This window comes from Brassica oleracea, chromosome C1 (genome assembly GCF_000695525.1).
Source record: "Brassica oleracea var. oleracea cultivar TO1000 chromosome C1, BOL, whole genome shotgun sequence".
In the NCBI taxonomy this organism is placed as follows: Eukaryota; Viridiplantae; Streptophyta; class Magnoliopsida; order Brassicales; family Brassicaceae; genus Brassica; species Brassica oleracea.
In genome coordinates this window covers 27,082,725-27,095,569 of record NC_027748.1, presented here as the reverse complement: position 1 = coordinate 27,095,569, position 12,845 = coordinate 27,082,725, and the positions used below count along the sequence as shown (strand labels likewise).

Below are 12,845 nucleotides of genomic sequence, written 5' to 3'. Positions count from 1 at the left end.
GTTTCTTCTCCTACACGCTCCTCGTACGCCTTAAGCCTTCCAACTATGTCTTCAAACCCCGTCGAGTTGAGATCTAGGACTTGCTCAAGTGATGCTACGATCTGGATATACTTGTGTCTTGGAAGACCCTTCAAGAACTTCTTGACCATCTTGGATTCTTCTATGTTTTCTCCCAACGAGGTTGCTTTGGATGATAGGCCCGATATCTTCCCCGCGAAGTCATCGACCGTATCTGCATCATCCAACTTCAACCTATCAAACTCCGTCATCAACGTCTGAAGTCTCGCCTCCCTTACACGAACAGCTCCTAGGTGTCGCGACTTAATGGCATTCCAGATCTCTTTTGATGCGGTTTGTTCTCCCACCTGGAGAATCAAAGTCTCTGGAACAGATTGAAACAAAAGAGCTATCGCAACATCATTCTTCTTTTGATCAGCTGAACCGGGTTCGATTGTGTCCCACACTTCATGAACACGTAGTAGAACCTTCATCCTCATCGACCAAACTGTGTAGTTTGTCGGTGACAACATCGGACATTGGATGGATGTAGATCCAAAGTCCTTCGTGCGTGGAGCCCTAATCACGTCAGCCATCTTGCCGTCGCGATCTCTTGTTCACAAGCATCAGGATCTTAAGCTACAACTTAAGCTTAGATCGAGTCTCCAACCTGAGGCTCTGATACCAATTAAGATCTCTTAGAAACACAAAGAGTTTATAAGAACAACTTTTCTTATTAGCTTTAAAAACTATTTAAAACTAAAGCTCTCAATATGTTTCTCTTAGATCATATGGAACACCTCTCCATTAGACCTATATTTATATGAAAGACAATTCCCTTTAACATGTGGGATATGAAAAACACAAACATAAACTAAATAGAAACTTCCTTTTCCTATTTCTAGGTTTCCTTATTGTGTTTATCTTAACATATTAAACATCTAATAATATGTTAAGTTTCCACAAGCTTGAAATTATCCAACAAGCAGAGCGTTGGAAATTCCATTGCTCGAAAATAATATTTATTGTAGGGATCTCTGTTTTTTATTATTTTATTTTCCAGTACAAACGTAATATTTATTCACGACATGGATTCTGCAACAATTTTTACACAAGTTCAATCGAAATAACCAAGGGCTCGTAGCTTGGTGGTAAAGGAGGTACAACTGTACTGCCCGCCACCCGCAGAACGTTGGAAATTCCATTGCTCGAAAATAATATTTATTGTAGGGATCTCTGTTTTTTATTATTTTATTTTCCAGTACAAACGTAATATTTATTCAGGACATGGATTCTGCAACAATTTTTACACAAGTACAGTCGAAATCAACGTACTACGTTAGAAACAAGACAGACAGACATACAAAGTTATAAGAGAAATATTTATTTATTTCGCCAATTAAGAGAAGTAATAAAATCTAAGAATTATAAAATGTCAGACTACGAAAATCTTAGTACAATTTATACGAACAAACAAATTTATTACACTCAATAATCCTGACCAAGAAACCCACTGATCTTGTTCTCTCTATCGTAATTATTATTGCTGCAATTATTGTTATAACTATCATTACTATTGTAATGATTATTGTTGTTACTATTACTGCCCTCACCAACCAAGTCCCTACGTTGAGCCCTAAACGCATCGTTTGGATCTTCTTGACTCATTTCTTCCTTAGCACTGTGGTGAAACGGGAAGTACCCCGGCTGCGTCGCCGGAGGTACAACAGACGGAAGCTTCGAGAGAAGAGCCTCGAGGCTACTCATCGACGGCGTTATCTTCATCGCTTGCGGCTGGTGGTGGTTGCTCATCAAGAAGCAGTGGTTGTGGTCAGAATGGTAGAAATGCCGTTGGTGATGCTCAGTCTGCGACTGAGGAGGAGCTATTCCGGGGAAATTCCACGTGTCAGAAGGAGAAGCGTTGATGAAAGGGTAACCAGAAGAAGAAGGATGAGGAAGAAGTACTCCAGGGATGCTTTCTATATAGCTCAGCTTTTTTCTTAGCATCACAACATTGCTCAAATCTTCAACCACCTTTAATTTATAAGGAATTGAAGTATGTAAATTGTCCTGTCTATATAAACATAAATAAAAAGTATAATGTATATAGAGAGGGAAACCTTGTGAACAGATCCTAGCTGGACAACACCTTCTCGAACTGAAATCAAGGCAATTGTCTGCATAACATTTTCATGTAAATATGCTTAACTGAATACTTAAAGGTACGATCATGCATTAATTATATATGGAAGTTTGTATGTGTGTTGATGTAGTAAATTAGAAAGAGTTATTCTTGGGTTCACCCCTAGAGTGCCAGTCAATAAGATTTTTTTATTTAAAATTCGATATCTTTTTAAAAAGTTTGGGTTCACCCCTAGAGTGAACCTAAATCACCAGTCAATAAGATTTTTTTATTTAAAATTCGATATCTTTTTAAAAAGTAAACAAAATATTATCAAGTTATATTATGTTTTTTAAATGAAAAAGTAAAAAAAAAAATAGCATTTACAGAAAAAAAAATAATAAAAAAAATTTAACGTCGTCAGCAAAACACTAAACCCTAAATCCTAATCCCTAAACCCTAAATCCTAAACCCTAAACCCTTGGGTAAACTTAAACCCTTGGGTAAACCCTAAACCCTTGGGTAAACTCTAAACCCTTGGGTAAACCCTAAACCCTTGGATAAATCCTAAACTCTAAATAAAAACACTAACCCCTAAAACTCTAAATCCTAAATCCTAAACCCTAAGCCCTTGAGTGTTTTAGTGTTTAGTGATTTTGATTTAGAGTTTAAGATTTATTCTAGAGTTTAAGATTTCTTCTAGGGTTTAGGGTTTACCCAAGGGTTTGGGGTTTAGGATTTAGGGTTTAGAGATTAGGATTTAGGGTTTAATGTTTTGCTGACGACGTTAAAAATATTTTTTTTTGTAATTACTACTATTTTTTATTTATTTCTTTTTACCTATTAGTTTTAAAAAGATAATATAATTTGACAATATTTTGTTTCTTTTTTTAAAAGATATCGAATATAAAATAACACATTCCTATTGGTTGGTGAACCTAGAGGTTCACCCTAAGAGGTGAACCCAAGAATATACCTTGATGCCAGATTGAAACTGAGCTTCCCATGTCCTAGGGTACTGCACAGTTACAAATTTTAATTAGTATGTGGTTAATACAATGCTGTATAAATCTGTGTGTATAATTTGTAACTTTCAGATGTATGGATACTTTTTTCTTCTTCTAAGCCGATTATGTATGTGTATGCATATAAAGGCCATATATAAAAAGGTGTATATAAATGTGTGCATATGTATATCAGCATATGCTTACTGAGTCAGCAGAATTGTGCCAAGCAGATAAGAAATTAATCTCTTGGTCAATAGGTTCTTTGTAAATCCACTTGTGACTGTGATCTGCAGCTACTTTTCCTATCAACCTGCACAAAATTTAATAAAACTTCAATCATTAGAGAGAATAATTAAATTAATTAACAATTATTAAAATAATACTTTAAGTTGACAATGATTAAATAAATACTCCCTTTGCCAGAAAATGATTAAATACCCCCCTCTCAGCAACTTTTTGATCAAACTTTGTCTTGCGACCGACTAGATGCACTCTTGGGCCAAATGTTCTACTAGAGCCAGACCGGATGCCCATGCTGGAGGTCAGACGCTCAACTAGAGCCAGATGTCCGTCACCAGATGTCCAACCCCTCGCTTAGTATGATATTGTCTGCTTTGGGCCTAAGCCTTCACGGATTTGTTTTTGGGTCGTTATTCCCAAAAGGCATCATACTAAGTGGAATTGGACCATCTATATATATTAGACTTTATTCTGTCTCGAACTGAAATCAAGGCAATTGTCTGCATAACATTTTCATGTAAATATGCTTAACTGAATACTTAAAGGTACGATCATTCCCTCAAACCAAGGACTACAGAACCTTGGCTCTGATACCAATATGTTGTGACGGACCAGATACACTCCTGGGTCAGATGCACTCCTGGGCCAGATGCTCTACTAGAGCCAGACCGGATGCCCGTGCTGGAGGCCAGACGCTCAACTAGAGCCAGATGTCCATCACCAGATGTCCAACCCCTCGCTTAGTATGATATTGTCTGCTTTAGGCATAAGCCCTCACGGATTTGTTTTTGGATCGTTACTCCGAAAAGGCCTCATACTAAGTGGAATTGGACCAGCTATATATATTAGACTTTATTCTATCTAATATCCGATGTGGGACTTGGATTGCCTCTTTATTTATTCCGACACTTTGACCCATAAACTTTGAATAAAAAGATTAAATCCCGAAGACTTGTAAGTAGAGAGGAACTTTGTTGACCCATATAACTTTTTTAAACCAACTTAGTTACATATACATACATATGGATTTAAACTGAGATTTTTTTGTCGTTTCTAAAATTTGGGGGATGTAAACAGAATAGAAAAATAGGTATTGAAAAAGTATGGACTCGGGTCCAAAAAAAACTGTTTACCAAAAACGTTAAACCAAAAAGAGAAAGTACTATATGAAAAGGAAAATTGAGCAAAAGGATCTATTTTCGTAACAAATCTTATAATTAACTTCTGCTGAGAAAAAATAAATTATATATATATATATATATATATATATATTATCCTCACATACCCCTCTCCATAATTGTAGATTTCATGGGACATCTTGAAGAACAACTCAGGCTGAAGCCCTTGATATTGCTGATAATCACTATTTCCGTAAGCCGTAGAGCTGTCACCACCGCCGCTACATTCACCAGAGTCAACTTCCGCGGCAGAAGCTGCAAAGTTGCAAAACCCATCTTCCCAAACCAAGATCCTCCAATAAATAATATTCAACCTTATTATTAATTATATACACTTAAGAAATCGTTATATCTGTAATAGATTGTATACTTGGTTTAATTAGTACCAGTTTCTCCTGTTCCCTCTTGATCTATCATAAGCTCCTTGACCATCCCATCTACTTGTGAACAGCATCAAATGATCAGAACATATTCTTCATTCAAATAAAAAAATACAAATACAAAACTACAGAAGAAAAGCTAGCAAAGGAAGAGAATAACAAGAAAGCCAAATAAAAATGTAAAAGAAAAAGGAGTTTTAGATTTTAATCATAAGCTTACTTGGGGGGAGGATAATTTCTGGGCAAGATCCTCCAAAAAACAGCATAAACCCATTGGGAATTCTCGTGTATGCATAAGCTTCTTAGTGTGTGTTGACGAAGATGAGTCACAGGTAATGGATTCAGATGTTCTTCCATTTAATCTGAATTTTCTAAGTTTTTCTTTGAGTTCTTTCTTTTCTGTTTTGTTTGGTGTGCAAAGACTCTTTTTTGTGTGTAAAGGCTTTCTTTAGATAGAAGAAGGTAGAAAACCCTCACCATCTATCCTCCTTTATATAATAAGCTTATAGATGATAGATCCATCCCCCAAAGCATCTTTTTTGTTATTATTTATTAAAATTTCGATGGAGGTAAGAAATTAAATTATTTACCCAACGTCATCTTATTTTTGTTTACTTTACATTTTTTTTTAAATTCAAGTAAAAGCCACATAATATTCTGACGCTTGTAAAACTGTATTCAGACCCGATTCCTTAGATATATCACTTCTTTACAAGTTGCAGTTCATTTTAATGGTTTATTTTGCAGTACATGTTCTACCCTTTAACAAAACAAAAAAAATAAACCATCTGTTTTATAAATATGATTTTTAAACATGTTTACAGATTAAAATTTACTTAAGTAACACTCATCTATTCTATTAAAATAGCAGTGTGGCTCATTGATAAAAGTATGGTCCAACTATTATTTCTTTTATCTTTATCATTATTTAGAATATTATTTATTATGCTTTATGCCATTAGACCTATATTTAAATTACCAATTGAAAAGACCTAAAAAGATGTAAAACAAAAAATATACCCGCCCTTTTTAAGGGCGGGTCAGAATCTAGTATTCCTATTAAATTAGTATTTAATATAATATACAATCTTAAACTCAATTTTAGATCTAGGTAAATGATAAATTAGGTGTTTGTAATTAAATACATATATATATATATATATATATCAATATATAAATTTAATAATTTATGTCAAAACGTAAGTTCATGTATATTTGTATATATACTATTTAATTTAAGATTGTTAAATAGTACAATAAAAATGGTTATATTCAAATTTTCTTATGTAACTTATCCACTAATTAAAAACGAAGGTTTGATATCTTTGAGCAACCTTATCGGTTGAATTTTTAAGTTGAGTATCTGAGTAGTATATTATTATTATTAATTAAATAACTACAATTTAAATTAAAAAGAAAATATAGAACCAATGAAAAACAGACACGCAATTAGATGGAGTTTTGGAGAAGTTTTGAAAAGTTCTCTATTAAGATACTTTTGGCTAGTCTCTCATTTGCTTTTCTTTTCTAAATGTTAAAATATTTTGAGATTTCCCACTTCTTCATATCCACGATGGAGGTGCTCTAGCATACAGTGGTAGTGCAGTAGACGTTGAAGTTTTTCTCTAGTGAGCAAAGCTGAAATAGTATAACCAATAATAGTTTCCATATTTATGTGTGTGCATGTATAACAAAAGAATCAAGCAAACAACATGTACAATGTAGTACTGGTACCATTTGATACATAAAACCCATTTCGTCATTCGTCATATATTCTTTATCCTATCAAAAACCAAATTACATCAGATACTTTGGTTTGGTACATGCATAAACAAATTGATCACCATCATGTAAACTACCAAAACCTTATAAGATGAATATATACAAATCTACTCTTAGCCCGGACCAGGTAGTATACCAAGTATATCAATTTCTGTAAGGTACATGACTATGATACCATTAATTCTCACTAAAATGTAGAAGTAACATATTCATAATTATTGGGTTTTACGCAAAATGAGAAACTGTCTATTTACCTGTAGATCATATGTAAGTTTTTTTTTTTGGGTCAACAATCATATGTAAGTTAATGTTTACTTGCATTGAATAAGTGTTCCTTCTGACAAAAAAACTGTCAAACTAAGTTATTAAAAAAAAAAAAAAACTGTCAAACTGATTTAATTTTAAATCCTATGAAATAAAGTTTGGGGTCTCTTCTTTTCATTTATTTTCAACTCAGTGGGCTAACGGAAACTGTACGTCTTTCTTTGATTCTTTTGTACATTAATTTATTTCATCCATATTTACGTATATGTAAGTGAGAAACCATTATTTTGTGCCAAGTTATCCCGATTTAAATCATGTTTTAGTTTCTACAATAGTGTGATCCATATGTATTATAGAACATTATGATTTCAAATGCAACAAATGATTAGTGTGTACGTTAACTAAGCTATGAAAAGAAAGTAAAGAAAAATGTCTTTACATGCACAAGATTTCATTGATTATTCATCCAACCAAATTCCAATTTCAAGTAGATGCAATGTTATCATTTTTTCTTTTTAAAAACCTTGTTTTACGTGCACACAAACTCAAAACATACATGCATGGGTGTATGAAATTATGCACATGCGATGGCCTTAGGAATCAAAATCTCATTGATGATACTCAGGACTTAATCAAGAAATTACATATACTGGTATACCACACACCAAAATCAGAAAATCCATTATATATTCAAGTCAAATCAAAATCGAAATCATTACACGTAACACTTCTAGGATTATACCAACACATCTCTATCTACATATGGAGATGTTAAGTTTGTGAATATTACATTTAACGGACCCTACAGTTTGTAGTAGAGCTACAACTTCAAACCTCACATGGATCCGAATGATAGTTTTGACGAATTAAATGATTCATTTTTGGACAATGCTACCGACAAATATATTCGAAAATTGTATACATTCATTCTTACAGCTACTTAAGAATAGAATAATTAATAGGAGTATATAAGTATAGTCCAATGATTATTCTTCTGTTGGTCAAAGGTACAATATGATTTTTACGAGGAAAAATTAGAAAAAATAGACACTTTCAATTTAGGTGTGTCTCAATAAAACTTGTAGAAGATTATTTAGGTGATTAGGATTTATATTGTCTTTAATACTATTATAGTCTTCAATTAACCTAATTAATATTAATAATTTGTAATTGATTTAAATTTTTATTAAAAAGGTAAAGCAGAAAGAAAAAAAACATCCACGGAAGAGATATTGCTCATCCCAACCGGAGGTCATCCTTTTTAGCTCCTCACCACCGTGCTATGTGCTTCGTGTCGGTTTCGTCTCGTCGATTTCGTGGTCATGCTCTGTTCCAATCGATGCGACCAAGCTTCCTCCACGGCGTCAACTCGTGATGTCACTCCTCCGTCTCATATCCGAAGGCTCCAATCTCGTCGTGCTCTCAGCTTCACTCCACTGTCTCTGTTATATTGGAATCAGCCCTCGCTGTCGCGGATCGAAGGAAAGCTTCTCGAAAAGCAACAATGGCCAGTTTGGGTAATTTTGCAAGATAGGTCTTCAAACGTTTGACTAATCACAGATTTGTCCCATAACGTTCTGTTTGTACATATTGCTCCTCAAATTAATTCCAAAACTTTCAGTTGTTAATCTAGACCAGTCAGTATTCCTATTTTAAGCTTTAGTCCATGAATTTTCTGTGTAATGTTTGCCCCAATCTTCCAAATTTACAAAATGTCCTTACAATTTTACCTTAAATTTCCAAACGTGCACTTTTGACCCTGTTATATGAAAATTCAAAATATACAAAAGTCAGAAATTAATTGTGGATTAATCAAGGATCAATTTTAAGATTTTTATTATACTTGATAGTATTTAAACTGGTATACATATCAAAGTAGCTTAAATCATGTGTGGTCTAGTGACTTGCGTGTGTATTTTTCTCTTGAATAACTCAGGTTCGAATGAAGGAAAAAGCAGTTTTGATGATTTTTTTGATTTCTGAAAGAAGATGCTATGAGAGATTTAGGGTAGATTTAATTTAGATTTAGAAAATATATTTATCAAAATATGAAAGTTTCCATATTTTTCGTGATTTCCCTATAATATGTATTCTACGTATAGCAGAGCACTGAAGAGAGGGTATGAGGTTTATTCTTCCCTACGCGGTATGATAACGTAAAAGGTAGGAAATGTTATGACACATAAAAAAATAAAGGTATTTCACAGAGTCGAGGTTATAAGTTGTAATAAAAGAACAAGTAAACTAAAGACATCTAGTTAGAATACTAGCTGACGTAATCTAGCTCTAGTAGAATATAGAAGAAAGTTTTGTTTGTATTCTCTACCCAGGATAAATCTGTGTGTAATACTTACTATACGATTTGTAGACTAGGTAGATGGTTAGAATGAGTATTATATCCGTGCTAGAACATTAAATTAAACATGATTCCACTATTTTTAAAAGTAAAATTTAAACATATAAATAGTCATACTAATGCTTCCAATGGTTTTCATATTTTTCCCAATTTTTAAAACTAAATTTACTATTTTTCTCATTAAAAAGGGTAAAACCTGTCCAAAATGACCAAATGTATGAAATCCTATTTAGACAAACAAAAAATCAAAATCTCTTTTTGTCAATTCTCCCTTTTTACTATTGTATAATCTGCACCAATAGTTTCTCACTATAGGTCTCAATGATGTGAATTGCAACTGTAAGTTCAGTTTCGTCGATGGCTGGCTCTCCCCGTCCAATTTTTTTTTTTCATATGCTCTATTTCCTTTTTCTATTTTTTTTAATTTAATTCCAAAATCAGAGTATAAGACCACAAAATCAGGGTATAATTTAACGAATTACAATCCATCCAGGTGGACTATCCATTCCAATTGTATATCCATCGGGTCAATCCTAAATCGAATTACCCATCGAAAGAGGAGTAAGAACCGACAACACCTATTACTTGGTTTACAGGAACTGACAACACCTATGACAACACCACTCGTGGAAGAGGAACCAGAAGGACTGCTCATTATGAGAGAGAGAGAGAGAGAGAGAGAGAGAGAGAGAGAGAGAGAGAGATGAGGGAAAATAAGGTTGAGAGGATCAGGAGGATTGTAGAAATGGGAAAAACCTTTTAAAAAATGTCAATTATACAAGTTTTATGGTTAAACTAATACTAAATTATACCGGTTGTACCAATGTAGTTTTGTCAAGTTATAAAGGGTACGAATTGAATCAATTGGGAAAGATGTAGTACATAATGTAGTGTTGAGTACACATGTAGTGTTACTTATATTCAGTTTTCTATAATCAATTCTCATCTAACCATCTAATAAAATATGTAATTTCATAAAATATATAAGTTTTGTAATATAATAATTTCATTTCAGTTTGGTTCTACAGTTTAACTAATCTAGTTATACAAGTTTTACGATTTTACTGTTCAACTAATACTAAGTTATACCAATTGTACCAATATAGTTAATACCAAGTTATACAAAATTATAACATTAGAGTTGGGTACTAAGAGCATGATTAACCCCACCTCTTAAGTATGTTCTTAAGAGGTGGGTCCCACAATTTTTTTTAAAACCACCTCTTCCTTCTCTTCTGCAAGAGCCAAGTTTGGTAGGGTTCTTGTACTGTTCGCGGACCCCACTGACACATGGCGGTCTGCGATTGGTTCATTTTTAATTTAAAAAATAAAAAATAAAAAAATAAGAACCCAAATGGGGTTTTAAGGGTTAATGGTGCTCTAATTGAATCAATTGAAAAAATATGTAGTGTTTAATGTAGTGTTGGGTACACATGTAACATTTAATGTAGTTATGGGTATGAATGTACACTAATAACCGTAAAAAAATGCTTAATGTAGTGGTGGGTATTAATTGAATCAAATGGAAAATAAGTTCGAAACAATAGTGTATAGGAAGAGAGAGAAAGAACAGCACGGATATGAGAGGAGAAAGAAGAAAAGGAATAAGAAGAGAGAGAAATGAGACGAGAACACTTGATTCAATAGATGAAATAATGATATAATTTATTTTTATCATATATCTTAGGAGCAGATTAAAGAAAAAGTACGGTAGATTCATTAATAGTGTGTGAATTTTATATATATTTTCTTTTTAATTAAAAGCATGTAAGACTTTTATCCGAAAATCAATAACGATAAATAATATTTTTTTTCCAATTTCTAACATGGTGTAGCTAAATGTGTTTATCATGGAAGCGTCATATAGAAAATGAATTTTTTCAAATAGTGTTTCCGATACTCGATCATACTGTTACAATATTTTATCTCTAGTTCTACTCATTTTAATCTAATATTATCTACTCATTTTATCAACAGAAGGCTGCTGTTGCAAAACATTCAGACCGACTTAGGATTTGACCAGTTGTTTACCGTTGATCCACTTGGACTCAGCGGAGGTTTAGCTTTATTTTTTATGGATGATTTTCAAGTTAATGTTTTATTTTTGAATAACAGAATGATTGACATTGAGGCAGGTATTGATGGAATAAAAGTTTTCATGACGTTTGTTTATGGTGACCCTGTTTTGGAACGACGAGATCAAGATTGGGAACGACTTACGCGTTTCTCAACAACTAGAAATGGACCTTGGTTCATGACAGGAGACTTCAATGAAATTTTAGGTCACAATGAAAAGGAAGGAGGGAGACAGCGCCCTGATAGCTCGTTTCTACCCTTTAAGCAAATGCTTACAGACTGTGGGATGTTAGAGTTTCCTTTTACAGGAGACATGCTTTCATGGGTAGGGAAGAGAGCAGGACATGTCACTGTTCGATGTCGTCTAGACGGAGCAGTAGGAAATGCTGATTGGCATGAGAAGTTACCACATTCTAATGTTAAGTACATGAGGTTATTTGGGGTCGGATCATCGTCTGATTCTCGCTGACATACTAAAAAAGCCAACGAGAAGTTAAAAAAAATTGAAATTCGACAGAAGATGGCTAGATAACGAAGAGCTAAGGCAAGTCATTTTAGAGGGATGGAAGTCCCCTGACCTCCCACCGGATGCGAATATAATGGAACATATATCTAGCTGTCGGAAAGCCTTGAGTGATTGGAGAAGACAACATAACATTAACTCTGCCAAGTTAGTGGAGGAACTAAAGGAGAAGGTCGAGGCCTTATACGCAGATGATAATGCGACAACTGAGCAAATTGCAGTAGCGTTGAAGGAACTTTCTGATGCTCTTAAGGCAGAAGAAATGTTTTGGAAACAGAAGAGTAGAGTGTTTTGGCTGCGGTTTTGGCTGCGAGAGGGGGACAAGAATACAAAATATTTTCATGCCTTGACGAAGCAAAGGAGAGCACGGAACAAAAGCACGCAGCTATTGGATGCAGATGGCAACATAGTTGAGGATGAGGAAGGTCTAGTAGCCATTGCGACTAGCTATTTTTGGCAAATCTTTGAGTCGTCTATTCCAGAATACATTGAAGAGACGCTATCATAAGTTCCCAGGACGATCACATGAGATATGAATGACAGCCTCACGGCTCCCGTTTCCGAATGGGAAGTCAAACTAGCTCTCTTTGCCATGTATCCAGATAAGGCGCCGGGACCAGACGGGATGACTGCACTTTTTTACCAGAAGTTTTGGGATATAGTCAAGAAGGATTTAAATCTTATGGTTAATAAATTCCTCTTTGAAGGGAATATCGCCAATGGGTTTAACGATACAAATATTTGTCTTATCCCAAAGACAACAAAGCCTAATGATATGGCTCAATTCAGACCCATAAGTTTGTGCAATGTCAGCTACAAGATCGTCTCCAAGTTCTTATGCCAGAGATGATACTTTATGCTGGGAATACACGAGAAATGGTCAATACACAGTTAAGTCTGGATATTGGGTTGCTCAAAAT

At 34.1% G+C, this 12,845-nt stretch overlaps 1 protein-coding gene across 2 annotated transcripts; it reads right to left on the bottom strand.

Moving 5' to 3' along the window:
• Window positions 1-1,366: 1,366 nt before the first annotated feature.
• On the bottom strand, window positions 1,367-5,388 carry LOC106325725. Of its 2 annotated transcripts, none has more exons than XM_013763783.1 (7): window positions 5,145-5,384; window positions 4,931-4,984; window positions 4,652-4,837; window positions 3,331-3,436; window positions 3,096-3,137; window positions 2,118-2,174; window positions 1,367-2,031 (listed from the first exon to the last, which is right to left on the bottom strand). In XM_013763783.1, exons 1-7 carry the CDS (start codon window positions 5,279-5,281, stop codon window positions 1,486-1,488), a joined length of 1,128 nt encoding a protein of 375 aa, XP_013619237.1. In that variant the 5' UTR covers window positions 5,282-5,384; the 3' UTR covers window positions 1,367-1,485. The 2 variants fall into 2 exon arrangements, with proteins under 2 accessions (XP_013619237.1, XP_013619243.1); XM_013763789.1 differs by having other exon boundaries at window positions 1,369-2,031; window positions 4,931-4,981; window positions 5,145-5,388.
• Between the last annotated feature and the right edge of the window lie 7,457 nt (window positions 5,389-12,845).

What these genes read in the sequence shown, in the direction of transcription:
- LOC106325725 (XM_013763783.1), bottom strand. Translation starts at nt 5,281, where the DNA reads ATGGAAGAACATCTGAATCCATTACCTGTGACTCATCTTCGTCAACAC. An exon ending in AGAGGGAACAGGAGAAACTG is followed by an intron (nt 4,838 to 4,930) that starts GTACTAATTAAA and finishes TATTTATTGGAG; the next exon opens with GATCTTGGTTTGGGAAGATG. An exon ending in AGTTTCAATCTGGCATCAAG is followed by an intron (nt 2,175 to 3,095) that starts GTATATTCTTGG and finishes AATGTTATGCAG; the next exon opens with ACAATTGCCTTGATTTCAGT.